The 20,597-nt window shown below is 44.0% G+C and overlaps 1 protein-coding gene across 5 annotated transcripts in view; it reads right to left on the bottom strand.

The window, feature by feature from the left end:
- Nucleotides 1–20,597, bottom strand: part of LOC308100913 (apoptosis-stimulating of p53 protein 2-like) — a 60,398-nt gene that overhangs the window by 3,767 nt on the left and 36,034 nt on the right. The window contains exons 10-20 of one of the 5 annotated variants that reach the window (XM_080450095.1): nt 20,221–20,259; nt 17,185–17,232; nt 14,612–14,807; nt 10,727–10,852; nt 9,715–9,836; nt 8,883–9,285; nt 6,076–6,478; nt 5,068–5,228; nt 3,536–3,891; nt 1,707–1,844; nt 971–1,104 (exon numbers count right to left, since the gene is read on the bottom strand). In XM_080450095.1, the coding sequence (XP_080306221.1) occupies nt 971–1,104; nt 1,707–1,844; nt 3,536–3,891; nt 5,068–5,228; nt 6,076–6,478; nt 8,883–9,285; nt 9,715–9,836; nt 10,727–10,852; nt 14,612–14,807; nt 17,185–17,232; nt 20,221–20,259 (2,126 nt within the window). The remainder of the gene's footprint in view (nt 1–970; nt 1,105–1,706; nt 1,845–3,535; nt 3,892–5,067; nt 5,229–6,075; nt 6,479–8,882; nt 9,286–9,714; nt 9,837–10,726; nt 10,853–14,611; nt 14,808–17,184; nt 17,233–20,220; nt 20,260–20,597) is intronic. The other 4 variants (XM_080450096.1, XM_080450097.1, XM_080450098.1 and 1 more) reach the window with 4 other exon arrangements.

Below are 20,597 nucleotides of genomic sequence, written 5' to 3'. Positions count from 1 at the left end.
TAATCAAAGGAATACCATAGGACTACCTAAACCAATATGATTAGACCAGCAAAGACGATCAATCCATTGGATTTTCTTTTTCTTTTTTAACAAGACATAACTAAACAAAAATAAACCTGCAGGGTACCATCACTATCTACAGTACAGGTACACCCCCCCCCCCCCATGTCCCCCACCAGCCTATAGTAGGTGTTTTCCCCCTTGAAGCGAGCTGCCATTATCCCTATTGCCATTAACAGTGGATCAGTCGACCCCAGCCCCTGAACCTGATTCCTCCTGGTCTTCCAGATGGCCAACGTAACAGTCCCATACAGCATTGGTTCTCAAAGTGTGGTCCGGGGACCCCAAGGCAACCTTGGAGGGGTACCAGGGGGTCCCCAGCTAAATCAGTTAATATGGTGTCACAATCATTTTAACCACTTTGACCCTGATTTACAGTTTGGCTATTCAAAAATAGCAGATCTACAAGGAACTAAATATTTTGAGATGGGGGTCCGCGGACCAAATGCATATCATTTTGGGGGTCCTTGACATGAAAAAGTTTGAGGACCACTGCCATACACTACACAAATTGACATGTGTTACAATAAGCCTTCTCTTACTGACGTACTTTGGACCAAAAATGTTATTCTCAAGAGAAAACGTATCTCCTATAGTTGCTGAACTACACCCTCTGCAAAGTCTAGAACCTCGCCTAGCCTGGGACACTCAACAAACATTGTTTGTTGAGGATTAACAAGTGAAACATTGTTAATCCTGACCACAAAATGGACACCCCACCCCGTTACTAGGTGCCAGACAGACAGAGAGAAACAGAGAAAGAGAGAGATGAAGGAAATGGCATGGATGGAGTGAGATCACAAGTATATATTGACATGAAAAGGCACCTGCCACGACACAACTAATCTAATTTTCATTAGCGTTCATAATGTGGTTTTTCGTTATTAGGAGCGTAACGGCGGCCACTTACCAGCCGTCGCTGTCTGCGGCGTTGACGTTGACTCCAAACTGCACCAGGAACTTGACGATCTCCGTGTGTCCGGCACACACAGCGTTGTGCAGGGCGGTGATGCCCTCATCGTTGGGCTGGCTCGGATCGTCCACCTGGGGGCGCCGTATTGACTTGTTAGTACCAAATATACAGGCACTGGGGCATGATCTCAGTTCCACAGCACTACGGCACATCTGCCAGCTAAAGCCTAATTTATCCTCCGTAGTACAACGGTGTCATTTGCCGCTGTGCAATGCCATATGCATTAAGCTTTGGCTGCCTCTCTACCCATAGCTGAATGGGTAGAGAGGCTGCCTGGGAAACAGAAGGTTCCAGTGTCCCCGGCCCCAGCTATGTGTCCCTGAGCAAGACACTAAATGCCTAAGTGCCCCCCTCCCCTTCCCAGAGCGCTCAATATGACCACCGGAGCAGCCATCAGCTGAAACAGTGAAGCTTTAATAATTAATAAGGTCTACATGCAAGCTTAACACCTGATTTAAACTAAGTTGCACACCTGTATCTTGCACTGAAAATAGCTGATCTATAAACTCACAAGCTTGTATATTTACCATTTTTGGTGCGAGGCAACGATGTGCATACTGTAACTGAAGTTTAAGCCAGCAACAACTGGCTTGAGGGAATCAAGGTTGCCAGAAGAGGAGTATAATTCAAATAGTACCAAACACAGACTGTACAAGTGACGGTGCTTCCTTACCTCGTAGATGATCCTCTGGACCAGGTCAAACTCTCCCTCCAGAGAAGAGTCCAGCAGCAGAGCCAGCGGGTTGAACTTCACCCTCATGCTGTGGCTGATGCGCTCCGAGCCGTTCTTACGCAAGTTAGTCCTCTTGCCCTGAAGACACAATCACACCGGTGAGGCACACAGAGGCATCAAGAATCCAAGCAACAACAAAAGAAAAGTAAGAGACCAGTGACTAAAGCTACACAGTCCTGTCCAGATATGTGCGCCTGCTTCTGTGTTCGCGGCAGAAAAGAGGAGGTACTCGTTTCAGAAGTTTCTCTTACTTCACCACTAATCCAATTGAGCAACGAAGGGTCCTACCAAACATACCCATTTCACTGAAATATCATTATGCAATCTGTTATTGTTGTTCAAATAAATCCTGTCTGGGGTTAGGGGGCACAAGGCAGAACCGAGGGCGAGAAAGGAGAGAGAAATGGGTCATAACCAGAGGTGGAAAGTTAGTAAATAAGTAAGTAAATATACTCAAGTCTCGGAGGCAAATATTATACTTTTACGCCACTGCAATTATCTGAAAACTTTACAAGTAGCTTTGTAGATTTAGATTATTATTACAAAAGATACATACAAAACGAGTACTTTTACTTTTGGTACTGTAGTTATATTTTGCACAAGTACAATTTTGAATACATGACTTTTACTTGTAACAGAGTATTTTTTACATTGGAGGTATTGCTATTTTTACTTCAGTAAAACAAATCTGACTACTTTTTTCTCCTCTGGTCAGAGCACTGATCGCTGGTTAGTTGACACTTTTATGGTAAGACCTGCCACCTCACAGTTAAACCCTCTTATGAAGAATTAATAGAAGCTAAAACACACAGTGTGTAGACTGCTGGTTATTTTGAGCACAGCACAACGTGTCTAAATAAACTGCGGCAAGGCGGAGTGGTGCTAGAAATACAGAGCCTGCAGCCGATTAGGGGAGAAGGAACAGAGACCACTTTCTTCTCAAACAATGGATGCACTTGGTGGGGATTTAGTCAATTATGTAACATATTTGAGAACAGCTTGTTAGCAATCAGCAATGTACAGTCTGGAGTCCGGACTAGCAGAACGACCCATGACCTTGTTGACCAGTGTGTGTGTGTGTGTGTGTGTGTGTGTGTGTGTGTGTGTGTGTGTGTGTGTGTGTGTGTGTGTGTGTGTGTGTGTGTGTGTGTGTGTGTGTGTGTGTGTGATCAACCAGTGGTGGAAAGTAACTAAGTACATTTACTTAATAAGTACTATACTTAAGTACAGTGTTGAGGTATTTGTACTTTACTTGAGTATTTCCAATTTCCAATACTTTTACTCCACTGCATCTCAGAGGCAAATAGTGTACTTTTACTCCACTACAATTATTTGAAAACGTGAGTTACTTTTCAGATATAAATTATTATATTATAAAAAATACATTAACCACTTTAGCCCTATTGTATACCTAGGCTATTTTCAAACATTTTAGTACTTTTACTTTTGGTACTTTTAAGTACATTTTGATGCCAATACTTTTGTACTTTTACTCAAGTAAATTTTGAATTCTGGAAAGAGTATTTCTATATTGCAGTATTGATACTTTTACTTAAGTAAAGAATTTGAGTACTTTTTCCACCACTGGTATCAACACAGAAAAACACAAAGCAGACGTCCAAGCTGAGATGTGAGCTTGCACATCGGCAATTTTTAACTTATTTTTTTCTTTCTACATCTTTTAAAAATGTTTCACCCACAATGACATCATGCCCAATTATTGATCTACTTTTTTTAAATAATCAATTAACTGCCCCTACAGTTCGTACCGGTGGCAGTGTGGTGACCTGTCCGGTGACCTCCGGTGCCTTCATGCTGAAGGTGTCGTCTCCCAGCATGCCCTCCTGGTCGGCTCCACTGGGGTAGGGGGGCGGCGGGTAGGGGGGGAACTCCTCCAGGAAGCCCTCCGGAGGAGCAGGGGGTGGCGGGGGAGGAGGCAGGCTGGGAGGAGTGGGTGCCACCTCCTCCAGGCCTCCTCCTATGGAGGGGGGCGGCGGTGGGAACACAGTGTCGTCGGGCCGGGGCGCCGGATGGGAGGGCGGGGGCGGCGGAATAATGTCCTCGCTGTCTGCCGTGACGACTGAGGAGGAGGAAGCCGCCGGGCCGGGGTGGTGTTCGCTTTGGGCTGAGGACAAGGACAGTATTATTATTAGGACCGGGGTTATTAGAGTTAACAGAAACTGAACGAGAAAACTAAAAACTAGAACTGACCAAACAGTTTAGTTAAAGGACTACTTCACACATTTACAACCCATCTTCATATAATTGGTCTTCACTTATGCTCATTATAATAATGGAACCCTTTTTGTCTACTCGCTCTGTGTCTCAGAGAAGGGCTGTGGACAGTTCAGAAACCTGCCTGCTAATGACATCATCGGAAGGCAGTTCGGAATGTCATTTCAAGCAAGATTTCAAACTTTTTATTTTATGCAATTTTTTTGTTTTGTTTGTTTTTATGTTGTTGCAAGAACAATGGCTTTTCTAATAGCATGCAAACTTTCCAGGAAGAGAAAGGCTGCAGTTTCCACTGATGATGTCACTGTTTCTGAACTGTCCACAGCCCTCTGAGGCACAGAGTGAGTTGACAGAAATGTTAGCATTTTGTAATGAGCATCGGCCTGACCTCGACTAAGTCGAATAGTCGACTGGTTAGTCGCGGGGGGTCCGAGTCGACTGCGTGTCTCTTTTTTTTTTTTTTTTTTTTTTAGGGCCAAAAATGCTTTTAATTGTTTTTTGGCCAAGTGTACACCTGCAACCACACGTAACTTCCACTGTATTCTTCTTATTCCTCGTCTTTGTATTGGTATTGTTTGTGTTGGAGCGCCTCAGTGCGGCTGCAGAGTTCATGTGCAACCTCTTCCAGAGAGAGATAGAGACACTAGAAACTCTGCTGGAGATACAAAACAAACTGTGTAGACTTGGCCCTTTGAAATAAAATGTATTTTGGCATTTTTTGCACTTATTGGCAATTAGTCGCCAATTAGATTCGACTAAACAAATCCTTAGTCAGGGACAGGCCTACAATTTAGTTATGCCAATGAATTCCTCCCCACACACATTTTTTTGTATGTTGTCACTGGCCCAGCTGTTGTATCCTACTGACTCACCTGCCATTAAGGAGCGCCCATCGGGAGGACATAGATAGAGCTTTAGTCTAAAAATAATAAAAAAAAATAATACTACGCCTTTCTTTTTTTTTTTTTTGCAAAGCCAGGCTAAAAACGGATTTAAACTAAACTGAAATTGACAACATAAAGTCAAAACAAAACCAAATGAATTGGAAATTCAACACTATAATAACCTTGATTATAAGCGGGGCTGTGAGGTGGAACCTGTCCTCCCTCCAGACTGTGTGCTGCTGCCTCCTGCTGGCCGTTCTCTGCACCACCGCTCAGAGGGACACCGGGCGGTGCCATCGATCCCTGCGCCGCTTTCTCCGCTTCGCCGGGATAAGTGGGCGTGCTGAGGGTGTTGAGCAAGTTGAAAATAGTTCATTAATATTAACAAAATAATGAAAACTACAATTGGCAAATTATTTGAGTTAACTGAAATAAAAATATAAAACTATCTGTAACTTTAACTTTTCTTTACAGACCTAACCAAAAGTAACTGCAAAATTACCGTAGTTTTAGTCTTGGTCAATATTTCACTGGTCAACTAACACTAAAACTAATAAAAACTAAACTAAAGCCAAATGCTTTCACAAAATAAAAAACTACACTAGCAAACCCACTTGAACCCATTTAGACCGGGAAAGAATCTGTGTCATTCTTAGATTTAGATTAGATGTGTGCAAATCTTTGAATATATACACTGTATATATATCTTTAAAGCAAACATTTGTAACTCAAATCTTTGCTTCAGGGGATTCTACAAATGTCTTCTAAATCCTAACAGTTTTTTGAAAAACATATGTTTCTATATCAGTGGTTCTCAAACGGACCCCCAAAATTAAAATTATATGTATTTGGCCGTGGACCCCCTATTACAAATACTTTGTGATGGAGCTGCGTTTCTTCAGCGGCCTATTACAAATACTTTGTAATAGGGACCCCCAGATGCAGAGATTTGAGTCAAAAATTCTAATATTTGCAAACATTTTCACGATTTTTCAAAAATAGCAAGTCTACAAGCTCATAGCGCGGCACTCTGCGCCGCACTATGAGCTTGTATATCTGCTATTTTTGAATAGCCAAAGAAGGTCTAAATTGGTTAAGAATGAATCAAACCTAAACTGAAATGCAAAAACAATAAGTCAAAAGGAAAAAGAATAATGAAAAAATAATAATAACGAAAAATGCAAAACTACCTGGGCGAGGAGACCACGGTCTCCATGGCGGCCAGGGTGGTCTTCTGGTAGAGCAGCTTCTGGATGTTGGGGCCGGCGGGCCCCTCGGGCTCCGTGATGGAGCTGCGTTTCTTCAGCGGCCTCGGGGCGTTGTACAGCTTCTTCCTCAGGGCCTCCAGGTCGCCGTCGCTCTGGTGTCGGTACGGGTTGGAGATGAAGGGGAGGAGCTTGGTGGGGCTCAGCGGCCGGGGGTTGCGCTCCGTCTCCGGCTGCTGGGGGGCCGTCGTCTCGGAGGACCCCCCACCTCCCTGGGACGGTGGTCCGCCGTAGTAGTCCACCTCGCTGTCTGGGGCCGGGGAGCGGCGCTCTGTGTAGGGGTTGTCTGGGTGCTGCAGACCGCTGGACATCACCGGTTTACCATAGACTATACACACAAACACAGAGACCCCAACAGCAACAGTTATAATAAAATATATATATTATTTAAAGGCACATACCCACTTTACTTGTTACATGTTAACAGGCATTTTCTCTTAAGGCATCACCGCTAATTGTGATGGACAAAGGGGCCGTGTCCACAGAGAACGCCTTTTGAGCTGGAAGCGCCGGCCTGCATTTCTATGGTTAAGTCGCGTACACTGGTGCGCTCCTCTTCCCAGCGCCCGAGCGTCACACTTCAGTGCTCCTGACTTTTGAAGAAGAGCGCTGGTCATTTGGTCATTGGTCCTCCTGATTGTATATGACAACCCAGTAATTTACAACCTCACATTGAATCGTAACTACAAAACATGAGAAGTCCATGTTTACATGCAGAGGACGTTTGAGCACAACAATAGTTGATCGGTTAGAACGATGTGGGTGTCAATAAAAACGCTGTGTGTGAGCGCTATGGACATGATATCCAAAGTGCTCCTCGGCTCAAAAGGCGTTCTCTGTGGGCACGGCCCCTAAGAATATCTTATAGATGACCACTTTAGACATGGAGTAATTCTTCTTGGGTTACATTAAGAGATTAAGTGTGTAGCGTTGGCTTAGGCTATGGGTAAAATCAATGACTTTCATTGCTGGGTCACAAACTGGTTCTCAAACCTTTTCATGTCAAGGACCCCCAAATTGACTTATTAGCCCCCAGACCCCCATTTGAAAAGATATGCATTAGGGACCCCCATAAGATAAGATTTTTTCGGCTCTAGCAGTGATTCTCAACCATTTTAATTTCAAGGACCCCCAGTTTGACATGCATTAGGCTATGGACATGACATTTCTATCTCTGGAACCCCAATTTGTGTTGTAAAATCAATGTTCATTTAACTCTGAGAGTGTACAAATGCAACCAAATAGATCCGTTAAGAGCCCATTTGTTTCCATTTGTACACTCTCAGAGTTACAGACCCATAAGGGGTCCATTTGGTTCCCAACTATGCATCATTTAGCCGGGGGCCCCCTGGAACTCCCTCAACGACCCCTGGGGGTCTCCGGACCCCACTTTGAGAACCAATGCACTAGATGGTAAAAGCAGTGCCGTGCCGCTACTGAACAACGCCTGGGGAGCAGTTAACTCATTCACTGCCACAATTATTGCTGGCCGCGTTTGCCCACTGCCAGAGATTTTTCATCTGAAAAAAAAAGTACTCAGGAGCCGAGATACAGAATTTTTAAGTTTTAAGTTAACAAGGAAGTGGATGGGAGTCTAGATCTTCGAAAAATCATATCTCCTTGGTCTTTGGGTCAAATTTTAAAAAATAATTAAAAATTTAAAAAAAAAACGTCAGTGGCAGGATTGGTAAACGGGAAAAATTACGTTTTTTACGTCAGTGGCAGTGAATGAGTTAAGGGTTCAGTGACTTGTTCAAGGACACCGCTGCCAGGAGGAACCAGGAACTGCCACTCCCAACGAGGATGGCATCCAGAAAAGCTCTCTGATCGATTGAAAAAGGACAATAAATTACAGAAAAGCTCTCTGAACTGTGTCCAGTTAAATGGACTCAAATGGAGCGATAACGGACCAGATGGGCACTCCTCTGCACTCTCCTCTCTGTTATGGAGACCGACTGATGACAGGATGACACTTTTAAAGGGTGGGGGGTGGCGGGGTGCTGTACAGCAGTGGTGCCCAAACTTTTTAGCTCAAGACCCAAAAGACAAATTTGATGTCTATCCCGGGACCCAAAGTTACAAAATTAGGAACAACTTATGCCCTATATCAGGGGTCTTCAAGGTTTTTCAGTCCAAGGTCCCCTTATCTGAGAGAGCGAGAGAGAGGAAGCAGGGACCCCCACTACATATACAATTGTGTTGCAGGTTACACTTTTTCATAGATTTCATAGATGGCTTCGTAGACTTGTTTGACATTTATTTAACCACTTAAACACTAACCTGACTCCGCCAGATGGGGGCGGTATTGACTTTACAATACAGCCTCCATCAGGACTCGCTCAGAGTAGAGCTGCCTGCACTGCTGCGTGTGCGAACCAATCAGCTTTTGCTAGGGGCGGGATCATCCAATCACCTGCCAAGTCTCTTGAAAAAAAAAAGGGATCGCTCCTTCATCGATTGTGCTACCGAGGTCCCAGATGGAAGTAGCCTGTGAAACAAATGTGACGCAAGCTTCTTCCATCTGGCGGAGTCAGGTTACTTAAACACTCCATTCTTAGTAAACGTGACTATTGGCTCTGTACTTGGTCTGCTCTTTTTTCCCTCTACACCAAACCTCTTTGCCAAAAATAGCTGATCTTCTATTTTCGGCTAATGTTGCCCCTAGAATAGGGTTTCTAGGGTTCAAGTGGTTAAAGTAAAAAACAAACAAAACATTTTTATAATATTCTTACCACTGACAAATCCATTGCCGCGACTCTGGGCCCTGTTGAGAGCCCCCTGAATGACAGGCTGGTGGTAGGGCTTCCCCGGACCCCCCTGCTGGGTGTACATGGAGTAGATGGAGCTGGCGGCCAGGGTCTGGGGCTTGGACGAGGGCAGCTCCGGGGTGAAGGGCCGCACCGTGGCCGCAGGGGGGGCGTCCTGCTTGGAGGGCAGGGGCAGAGTCTGGCTCTGAGACGGGGGCACCGGGCTGCGACTCTGCGGGTGCTGCTGCTGCTGGCTCTGCTGGGGCTTGGCTTTGGGGAAGGTTCCCGTGTTGAGGGCTGGCTTTCCGTAGGGGCCGCCGGCGGGGCCCTTGGGTTTGCTGGGGACAGGCGGCGGCACCTTGGCGGGTGCCTTATTGGCAGCAGACTGCTGACAAGAGAGAGGAGGGTGATGGTCGTTAGTTGAAAGACACACACGCGTGAGGCCCTGGAGTGGAAAACGTGCGTTGCTATATCAGTGGTGCTCAAACGTATTCATGTCAAGGACCCCCGAAATTATACGTATTTGGCCGCAGAGACCCATCTCAAAATATTTAGTTCCAGGGACCCCCAGAAGCAAATATTTGAGTAAAAAAGTTTCGCTTTAAATATATATATATATATATATTCAAAAGATTCGCTTTTTTTTTAATGATTTTTCAAAAATAGCAGATATACAAGCTCCTAGCGTGGCACGAAGTGACGCGCTATGAGCTTGTATATCTGCTATTTTTGAATAGCCAAAAGTATAAAATGACACAGATGCTTTCCCGGTGTTAATGGGTTAAGGTAGTGTATGTGTGGGTTGTATCCCTCTCACCTGGGCGTCCCTGACCAGGTCATCGCTGCTCTGATTCTTGCGCAGGGAGGTGGCGGGCACTTCGGTGGGCTCAAACATGGAAAACGGACGCACCTTTCTGTCCCTCTTTAATTCCGTCTCATCTAGACACACACACACACACATCAGTTAGGACATTTCTGTTGCTGTCGGGCAGAAACATTGTATCTCCATATTTCAACCTATTTATGTTCTTTCATAAATTAATGCACTATACTTCGTCATACTACAGCATCACACAAAAGTAACAAAAATAGCAGCGCTACAAGCTCACAACGTGTCGCAAACATTTAAGCTACAGTGGTTAAATCCTTCTGTGGGTTTTTATAAATATTGAACCAATGAAAAGTATTAATAAGAGCTTGTGACTAAATAATAACTACATTGGATCCACTGGAACACCATTTTGGACATACAAGGTTTCTACCCGACAGCGACGATGTTGAGTTGATGCTCAGCGCGACTACAGGCTGCATTATCAACAGCTAAGGCCTTGGCACCAGCTGTATAGTGGTGCAGACATGTGGTGCGTTCAGTGGTGTTAAAAGTACTCAAATTGTAGTATCAATACTGCAATGTAGAAATACTTCAAAATGTTTAAAAGTACAGAAGTATTGGCATCAAAATGTACTTAAAAGTACCAAAAGTAAAAGTACTAGTTATGCAGAATGTCTAAAATGTGTGTAATAGGCATTTGAAAATAGCAGATCTACAAGCTCACTGTGAGCTTGAATATCGGCTATTTTCAAAAAGCCAAAGTTTACATAGGGCTGGTTAATGTATGCTTTGTAATGATAATCAAAATCTACAAAGTAACTAAGGTTTTCAAATAATTGTAGTGGAGTAAAAGTACAATATTTGTCTTGTAGTGGAGTAGAAGTATAAGTATAGAAAATTGGAAATACTCCAGTAAAGTAAAACCTCCTCAAAATTGTACAACAGTACGGTACTTGAGTACATGTACTTAGTTACTTTCCACCACTGGGTGCATTACCTTGCTCAGTGCTGGGGCTGGAGCGAGAGGTCATCCGTGGCAGTGTGGACGCTGAGCCATGGCTGTTGGCACTGGACTCAGGGCCAGAGGAGGAGCCCCACTCAGCCAGCTTGGACGACTGAAGGCCTGTGAGAGCCACACAGAGAGAGATAGGTGTTAGGATCTTGTATGGAAGCGAAACGAAACAAAAGAAGAATAAAAACACACAAAGATGGAAACCAGTTTCAATCGTTATTATGAAAAGAAAATGGCAACCAGAGGAGGCATTATGTATTACAATAATGGATGACTCTCTCTCTCTGCTAATCATCCACATTTTGGTTGATTGACTATCAACCCAACCAATAGTCTTGTACGCCTTCAATACATCGGCATTGTGGTTGGCCACTCAAGCGGGGGGAGGCTCTTCTCAACCAGAGACATTAGCATCAAAACTAAGATGGTAAAACAACGGATCAACACCAGTGCATTGCCTGAGGATTGACACCAAAAATGTATTTTCTTGAGGTGTGTAAAACACTAGGGTGACCATTATTTTCAAAAACCCAAACAACCCTTAATCACTTAAATCCCAATCCAAACCGGGACGTCTGGTCACTGCAACTAAAATGCGTTCTCTTGAGGTGCGTAAAACAGTCACAGGGTCGGGCGGGTTCCACACGGCAAGGCAGTTCAGTCCATGGTTATTATGACCCATTTAGAACAGCGGAGAGAAGAGAGAGGAACCGAGGAGAAGAAATGAGCCAACAACATGCCAACAAAAGACAGAAGCACGGCAAACAGACACAGGACGGATAACGTACGTAGCTTTGGGAGACGGATGAAGACGACGTTCGCCGCCACTTAACCACTTAACCCCTCAGTGAACTGGACGTGAGTTGGCTCTGTACTCTGGACCGCTTTTTTCCAGTCTACACAAAATCTCTTCGCCAAAACTTGCCGATCTATAAGCTCGGAACGGGACAATCTTTTTGACAAGCTCACATTTTAGCTCACAAAATATAGATATTTTTGACTAATGTCCCCCCCCCCCCAGAATATGGATGCTGGGGTTAAAGTTGACAAGCGCTCAGTACCGGACAGAAGCAAAGAACAACAACAACACCACCACAACAACCGTAGAGTATCGGAACGCAGGCTAAAAACACACACACACACACACACACAACACAACAAGTGTGTACCTTTTCTCTTTGCCCGCAGCTCTTTCATAGGCTTTAGTAAGAACATGGCTTCTGTAGAAGATGCACACGAGGGAGAGACAGAGAGAGTGAGAGTGAGAGAGTGAGAGAAGACCACCTTAGATATTCCGATCTCCCCCTTTGCTCTCTCCATCAAACCCCCCTCCCAGGCGCTCAATGGCACAACGGCCAGGCTGAGAGGGATCTGGGGCTCCAAACCCCTCAACCCCCCCAGTCTCTATGCTCCTTTCCCCTCACTGCATATCAACTCACCATGCGGAAAAGATTGCATGCAACATCACGAAAAAAGAAAAAGGAAAAAACAGTGGGGGAAGAGGTACTCTGCTTCGTTTTACTTAAGTATAAGTAGCAATACCACTATGTAAGAATATTCTGTTACGAGTATAAAACACAGGATGGTCTGATGATGAGGAAGCGAGAAGGGGTGAGGAAGGAAGTGGGAGGGTGTCTTGTAAGGACAATCAATTATGCTCATGTTTGTTTGTTTGTTTGTTTGTTCTGGAGTCAGCTCATTTATCTTTAATGATATCAAGCTCTCTGCTGGCCCAGGAATCACTGGGGGAGGGGGGGTATCTAAGGAGAGCTGAGAGGGCGAGTCATAGTGCTTGTGTGTGTGTGTGTGTGTGTGTGTGTGTGTGTGTGTGTGTGTGTGGAGGCTGGTGGCACAAAGAGCATCACTAAATGGGACCTGCATGTGTCCACACACTGCTCCCATCATCTGTTTCACCAGCCACAAGACCTCTATGTTGACATGCACTCTACCCCCATCTAGTGGTAAAATGTGTTCATCACACCATAATAATTTGCTAATTGTCCCTTTCCAGATGACCTTTCTCCTGTCATGGTGAGGCCAACAGAATGGTGACAGGACAGAAAACATAGCACACACACACACACACACACACACACACACACACACACACACACACACACACACACACACACACACACACACACACACACACACACACACACACACACACACACACACACACACACACACACACACACACACACACACACACACACACACACACACACACACACACATCACATCACATCACTCCTCTCAGGTTTAACAGCACAGCTAGCAGCCTCACTGCAAGTCCAAAACACGGCAGAAAGAAGCGCCAAAAAAGCTAAACGAATGCAGGTGAGAAAACACCAATAACCTGCATGTGTGTGGGGGGGAGGGGCACTTCAACAGATTTAGGCCACTGGTTCTCAACTTCGGGTTCGGGGAACGCCAGGGGTCCAAATGTAACCTTTTACAAGTCACCACTTCCCTTTGTCTCAAGAGTTAAATTTACACAGAGGATTTCATTTAAGTTCAAGGATCCTCAGGTTGATATACATCAAGTCTACGGACCCCCCATTGGATACCATTTCTTAGCTCTGGGACCCAAATCTACAATGTAAAAATCCTCAAGTGTTAATTTAACTCTGAGAGTGTGAAATGGAACCAAATGGAACCTCCGGGTCCATTTGGTTCCATTCGCACCCTCTTATAGAGTTACAGACCCGTAAGGGTCCTTTTGCACCCCTCCTGGTGGTCCTCGGACCCCAAGTTGAGAAGCAGTGGTTTCTAGGCCACAGCAGCACATCCAGGAGATGGAACAGACCAGCTACCTTCAGAACTCAGGCTGACATCACAAGCAGAAGATGTCTCACATTCCTTTGGTTCAGCTGAGGGGGGCAGCAGGACATTTTATGTTATACTTCAGCTCTTAAGAGGAAATAAAATAAACGTGACTTCGTATAGAGGTCGACAAATGAGGTCCCCCAGTGAATTGACCATTATTCACACAGAGAACATTTTGCTATTCCGTTGTGCTTTCTGCCAGCGGTCCAGGCCATTCCATCGTTTGTTTATTTATTTAACAGGGACCATGGGGCCAGAGTTAGCTCCAATATATACAAGCGATTCCCAACTTGAAGGCGGTGAGGATATTGCAAGTGGGTCCCCACATAATTTCCTGTAGAATTGGCCCACCCATCTGACCACTTAACACGGCAGTGTAGGGCTCGGCGTTGAATGCTTTTGAGATTTTCAAGTGGGCCCTGGTCCAGAAAAGGCTTACAAGCTCGTAGTTTGCCTTTTTCTGGTGCATGACATGGAATCCAAATGACTGAAATCAGCCGTGGTGACTGAGAACTGGGCCTGTCACAATTATTTTGCATAATCTTCAAAATCGTTTCCATGTTGAAACATGTTCACATGGTTTCAAACATTTTCAAAAAGTGGTGGAAATAGCAGATCTACAAGCTCACAACGCATCGCATCGCGATGCGTTGTGAGCTTGTAGATCGGCTATTTCCACTATTAATGTTATATAAAGTATAAAGTTATTAAATATGAGACATTTCTTTGTACATTTTGGTTATTTGTCATACCTGCCCTGTGTAACATAAAATCCTAAAAGCCAAACAGAAATGTAATCTGTATTCATATGCTCCAGTGTTCAATGACAAAAACACAATTAAATCGTTCATCGCAATTATTTGTGCGACAATTAATCGCCATGTAAAACAGCATAATGGTGACAGCTCCACTGAGAACTTGAATCCATGTGATTCTGGGTATAGTCCATTCCCAGGCTGACACTGGGTCATGGCTGAAAAAGGAGCGAGGCAGAGGTCATGATGGTGTCATGTGGCATATCTCTCTCTCTCTCTCTCTCACCTTGCGTGTCGTGAGCGGGGGGCGCGGGGGGCAGTGTGTTGGTGCCGTCCGGGTAGGCAGCGGGTTTGACCAGCAGCTCGTGTCTCACTGGGCCTGGGCCTCCGCCGCGGGGCATGGTGGACGACTGGATGTACGGACCAACCGCCGCCACGCGGGACGGACCCGACTGCTGGACCACAGGACCGTCAGAGGGCACCTGATCACAGAGAGATGGAGAGAGAGAGACGGAGAGAGACGGGGAGAGGGAGGGAGAGAGAGACAGAGAGAGAGAGAGATGATTTGTTAGAGTGCAGCAATGAGTTAAAATGTCTAGTCTGGTGTAGTAGATCAGTGGTTCTCGAACATTTTCATGTAAAGGACCCCCAAACTAATGTTATTTTGCCACGGAACGCCATCTGAAAAGATTTGTGTCAGTGTTGTTAAATATTTTCTTTTTTTCAAGATTATAAAAAAAGTGTTGCGGCACATTGCGACGGTTTAAAGAGGTTACACTTATTTTTGATGCTATATTAATAAATTTATCTGGGGACCCCACTTTGAGAAGCACTGGTGTACAGACACACAGACAGATAACTAAATATTCAGTCATCTCAACCTGTGGGTCGGGACCCTCAGGGGTGGTCCCCACATGATTTTGGGGAGGTCCCCAGATGACAGTGAAGTGACAAGGACTTAAGAACTTAATATATTTATGGAAAAAAAGAAGTAATCAACAAACTATAAAAACGGGTCAAACATTGGCAAAATTGTCAAATCATTGTGAAAATAGAAGATCTACAAGCTCACTGCAACGCAAGGTGTTGTGAGCTTGTAGATCGGCTATATTTATCTGTGGAACCGAGTCAAACTATATGTATTGTCTCAACTAAAAAACAATTCCAAGTGTTTGTCAGTGTGAGGGGGTCCCCAGTTCAAATATGATCATTTTGGGGGGCCTGAAAAGGGTTGAGAACCACTGATATAGAGTACCGAAGTCCTGGCGTCAATCCCGCTACCACAGGGTTCACGGAAGTATTTATTTTGTTGAAAACACCATAGGGAAATCTTAGATTGCGTCATAAGAACCGTGTTCCGAAAACAAACAAATCAGCCCGCCGATTCTGTCAGGTATGTGACTCTGTGTCCTTTATGATATTGAGTCACATTTGATAACGTCTGTGTTTGTAGGAAATGTACGGTATTTATTTTCATACTCTTTGGATGAATTAGAACTTTTCCACCGTCAGTTGAGGCTTCATACCATTATGAGTAAAATCGCCCAGCTCATTTGTGAATTTTTGGAACACAGTTCTTATATGATGCGATCTAAGATGACTGGTATTTTAACCCATTAAGACCGGGAACGCATATGTGTAACCACTTTATCCATATTTTATACTTTGGGCTTTTCAAAAATAGCAGATCTACAAGCTCATAGTGCGGCACAGAGTGCCGTGCTATGAACTTGTAGATCTGCTATTTGAAAATGTGTGCACATCTGATATAGAAACATACATTTTTAGAAGACATTTGTAGAATCCCCAGAAGCAAAGATTTTAGTTAAAAATGTTTGCTTTAAGATATATATATATTCAAAGATTTGCACAAATGTTCACGATTTTTTGAAAGAAATAGCAGATCAACAAGCTCATAGTGCGGCACTTGGTGCAGAGCTACGAGCTTGTAGATCTGCTTTAACATATCTCTGTGACTCAGAGGGGTAGCGGTTTCTAGTGGCAGTGATGTCAGACTTTGGTTCACTATACACACGGAGATAACAAAAGCACGAGTCAAAACAAAACAACAATGTATTGCCCTTTCATTGTGACTGATGTCTAGCTGTACATTTGAGGTCACAAAGACAGAGCGTGTGAAGATGTTAGTTTCACTGCTTCTCCAACAGTGAGTGAACAAAATAATACTGTGAAAGTCACATATTGTCGCCGTCAGGCAGAAACCTCATATCTCTGTATTTTAACTTTTTAATGTTTTTCAGATCAACAAGCTCACAGCGCCTCGCGATGCGAGGTGTTTTAAGCTTGTAGATCGGCTATTTTCAAATCGACACAGGCTATTATAATTTATTATTATTTCCTGAAAAGTTACCGTTTTGCTCATGCTAGGTTTCCACCCGACAATGACGATATACAGTATATCCACATTATAACCTGACTGACGTGTACTTTGTGATGTTAGACAGTACACTCATACTGAGCTGCTGAATTCAGACCCTCGTCCCTCGTGTGAAGACTTCTCTAAAAGCCTGATTTATACTTCATCGTACACTGGTGCTGCTCGCTGGAAATAGAGAGATCTACAATCTCTACACAAACACGACACCATCGCATGACGGAGCATGAATTAATCATTACACAAAAGCAAGTAGTGTCTGTTTAAATCGAGATGAGCCCAAGTTCCTGGCAAGAGTCATCGGTGCCGAAGCAAAAGAACAAAAATCCAACAGTTTGTGTCGAGTCATGCTGCAGGAAAGGTCGGATTAAAATGAAAGGTGTGTGTGTGTGTGTGTGTGTGTGTGTGTGTGTGTGGGGGGGGGGGGGTAGAGAAGGTTCAGCTCCGACGCTAGTTTTAGTTACCTGGAGATGAGTGTCTTTTGAAGCCCGCTCTTTACCAGGATAGCCATTCTTGAGAAAGTAAACAAAAAATAAAATAAAATAAAAAATAACACAAGAATGCAACAGCAGTTCAAAAAATAAATGCCAGGCAATCCCTCCCTGATCACCACACTGCCCCTAAATTATATAAATCTAATAGTGTCCTTCGATCCGATCGCTGGCCTATGTGAATGTGTGGGATGAACTCTCAAGACTGAGCCTGTTCAGTCAGTATGGTGATACCTTGTCGGTGTCAGGCAGAAACCTTGTATCTCCATATGTCTTTATTAAAAAAAAAATCTTTACTTTTTTTTATGTTTGTCTCCGTAAAGTAATGCCCTACTTCATCATAGTGACACCGGGCAAACAAAATAGCCGATCCACAAGCTCACAATTTTTTTAAATTTGTTTTACAGTGAAAGGTGCTTGTGGGTTTTATAAATATGAAACCAATGAAAAGCATTAACAAGAGCCATGTAACTAGATAATAACTACATCGAATGCACTGGAACACAGGTTCTTTTTTTTCACTCCCATTTCCTGAAAACTAAGGGTTTTGGAGTTACAAGGTTTCTGCGGGACAGCGGCGACATGCTTGGTGGGTGATGTCAAACAGAGCCTTGGTGTGTGGCTGGCGCAGGGAGCAGCCTGTATGGAGCGTGGCTTTGTGTGGCTGTGAAAAAGACCAACTCATTATGATTCCAGGCAGAGTGGTGGGTAAATCACCTCCTCATGTGGGCCTATTCAGACCATCACCCAACACTGGCACACACACACACACACATTCGCACACACACACGTCACAATTGTTACATGATCGCGATTATCTGAGATAACCGTAATTATTTTTTGCATAATCATCAAATTTGTTTCCCTTCATCTGTATAAATCTACTTTTCACGAACATTTTCATACATTTTCAAAAACAGCCAAAATAGCAAATCTACAAGCTCACAACGTGAGCTTCCACTATTTTGAAAGTATAAAATGATTAAATGCATGGCATATTTTGGCCATAGTACAGTATTTATCTTGATTATTCGTACCGGTCATTGTCATTCATTTTTTATGTATATTTAAAACACAATTAAATTTGACATTTAACAACCAAAATGTCGCGCGCACACACACCCACACACACAATCAAAATGAGGTGGTCTTCTGTAAATCCCAGATATTATTATTGTTATTATTAAATGTTGGGTACTCCCCCCTCAAGGGTGCAGGTTGTTTCACTTCAACTGAAAGGCCTCAAGGTGGCATTATGGGATCCACTATTGAGGCATCAACTTCCAGAGCGGCTCGAAGCTGTGCAGAGCAGGCTGTATTTGCAATGTAAATGCTTTGTGCAGCATGCTTAAAGCATGACTACATGCTCCTACTATACATCCCCAAAACAGAAGTAGTTTCTGATGGCAACCTCAATAACAAGTATCGTTGCGTTCTCTATGAAGCAGTTATGTATAAAACAGTATTTAAACATTTACACTCTGCAACAATATATACACATTATAGTTAAGTGGTTGAATTTGGTTAATTTGATTGAGAAAAAGAAACTTAGCAGAGTTAGCATAGTTCACCGAAACACTAGTCTCGTGTAGCCAGAAGATCAGCGATCTCTACCTACAGATACATGTGGGGACATCTAAATTCAATGCAGGGGATCAAACTGGGTTGACAACCGTTTGGAAACTTTAAAAAAGAACTGCATTGCAGGACCAACGCAAAGACCATAGGGTGGTCTTTCAGGGATTAAGGGTTGATTTTCAAAGCAGTAATCTTAGCGTTGATTTTCTCCGCTGTTCTAGCCCCCACATCAAATTTACATTTCCTCAGACGATAGGTAGGCAGAGATCACCAAACGTCTGGCTGTGCGACACCAAAACACCATCATTCTGTTTAACAGCTTCAAGCTGATTGGGGGAAAAAAGAAAAGAGAGTAGTTTTTTCAGGATACCTAGAAATCATGTGTTGTTATTTAAGAAGACGGACAGGATAGAAAATCATCCACATCAGCTAGGCTGTGAGTAGTTTTGTTTTTGTTGCCTGCCATCCTTGTCACCCATATTTTCGCTACCCCGGAATGCATCACTTTTTCCTGCATCACTCTCTGACTGAAGCAACATTGAATATGTTAATTTCTCCTCCTAATAAACCATTTCAAAGAGTTTGTTTACTCAGATTAAACGGTTCCCATGGCGACTCTGGTGTTCAAAACAACTCGGGAGGGAAGAGAGGGGCAAAGGAACAGGAGACGTCAGGGCAGTCAGCTCAGGAATCAAAAAATAAGCAACCAAAAGGACTTAAAAACTATGTCCAATTAGTGTTTATTATATTGTTGTTAACACATTAACTGCCAAGACCGTAGTCCTACGGGCCGTTAAATCCAACTGTTAAGCGCCGAGACCGTAGCCCTACGGAACGTTTTTTTTTCTCACTAAAAAAAGTTATGGATCGCAGCTTTTAAGTCTGCAGTTACCTGTGTCTCGTCAAGAGACTCAGTCAGAGAGAGAGAGAGAAAGAGATAGCATCTCCCATGACATTCCTGACGGTCTTCTCATGTCTGCCTGTTTTCATTAACCCCTCAGCCTTCACAGAGCGGTTTTAAACCAAAGGGAACTGAGGGAAAATGGCAGTGGAAAAGGGGAGGGGGGTGGTTGAGTAAACTCCAAGATGGCATCATTATCAGTGTCTGAGATGTGATCGAATCCCCTGCCAGCCTTTTTCACACAAACAGAGATAGAGATCAAAGAAGGGCTGAGGAAGAGACAGATCAGAAGGGACGTGTCTCCTTCCTGTCGAGGAGGTCGTTAAGGCCTATTTTATGCTCCATTGCGCGGTGATGTCGCACGACAACAACGGCCGCAAATAGCAGACCGTACAAGCTCACAAGGAGCTTGTAGGGTCTGCTATTCGCGGCGCGCGACACCACTACGTAACGAAGTATGAATCGTGGCTTAAGGCTCCCTCGGTACAGAGAAGAAAGCAGAGGGTTGAAAGGTTGAGGAGAAACCTTACTTTTGTACGGGCCGATTGGGACTGCCTGGGAATCTGTGGCTTCCGGAGGTAAACACATATAAACACACAGTCTTTTACTCCAGGGGTGTGGGACAACCTTTTTGGCATGTGATCTACTGTATCTAAGGCTGGAGAGATCTCATGTACTGTACAATCACCAGCCCAAGTCCACAGTGAAAATAACCACTGCTTCTAACCACTTAAAACCTTATACAGCACTTCTTTAACTAGAGTCCCCCAGGGATCTATACTAGGCACCCTCCTGTACAGTCTATCTACGAGCTCGCAACATGTTGCGACGCACCGTGAGCTTGTAGATCTGCTATTTTCGCTGAACCATGTGGTGTGGTGACGTCTTATTACAGGCTGCTAATCAA

The sequence above is a fragment of the Gymnoscopelus braueri genome (assembly GCF_963280865.1).
Source record: "Gymnoscopelus braueri genome assembly, chromosome: 14".
In the NCBI taxonomy this organism is placed as follows: Eukaryota; Metazoa; Chordata; class Actinopteri; order Myctophiformes; family Myctophidae; genus Gymnoscopelus; species Gymnoscopelus braueri.
This window is presented reverse-complemented; position numbering and strand designations above follow the sequence as displayed.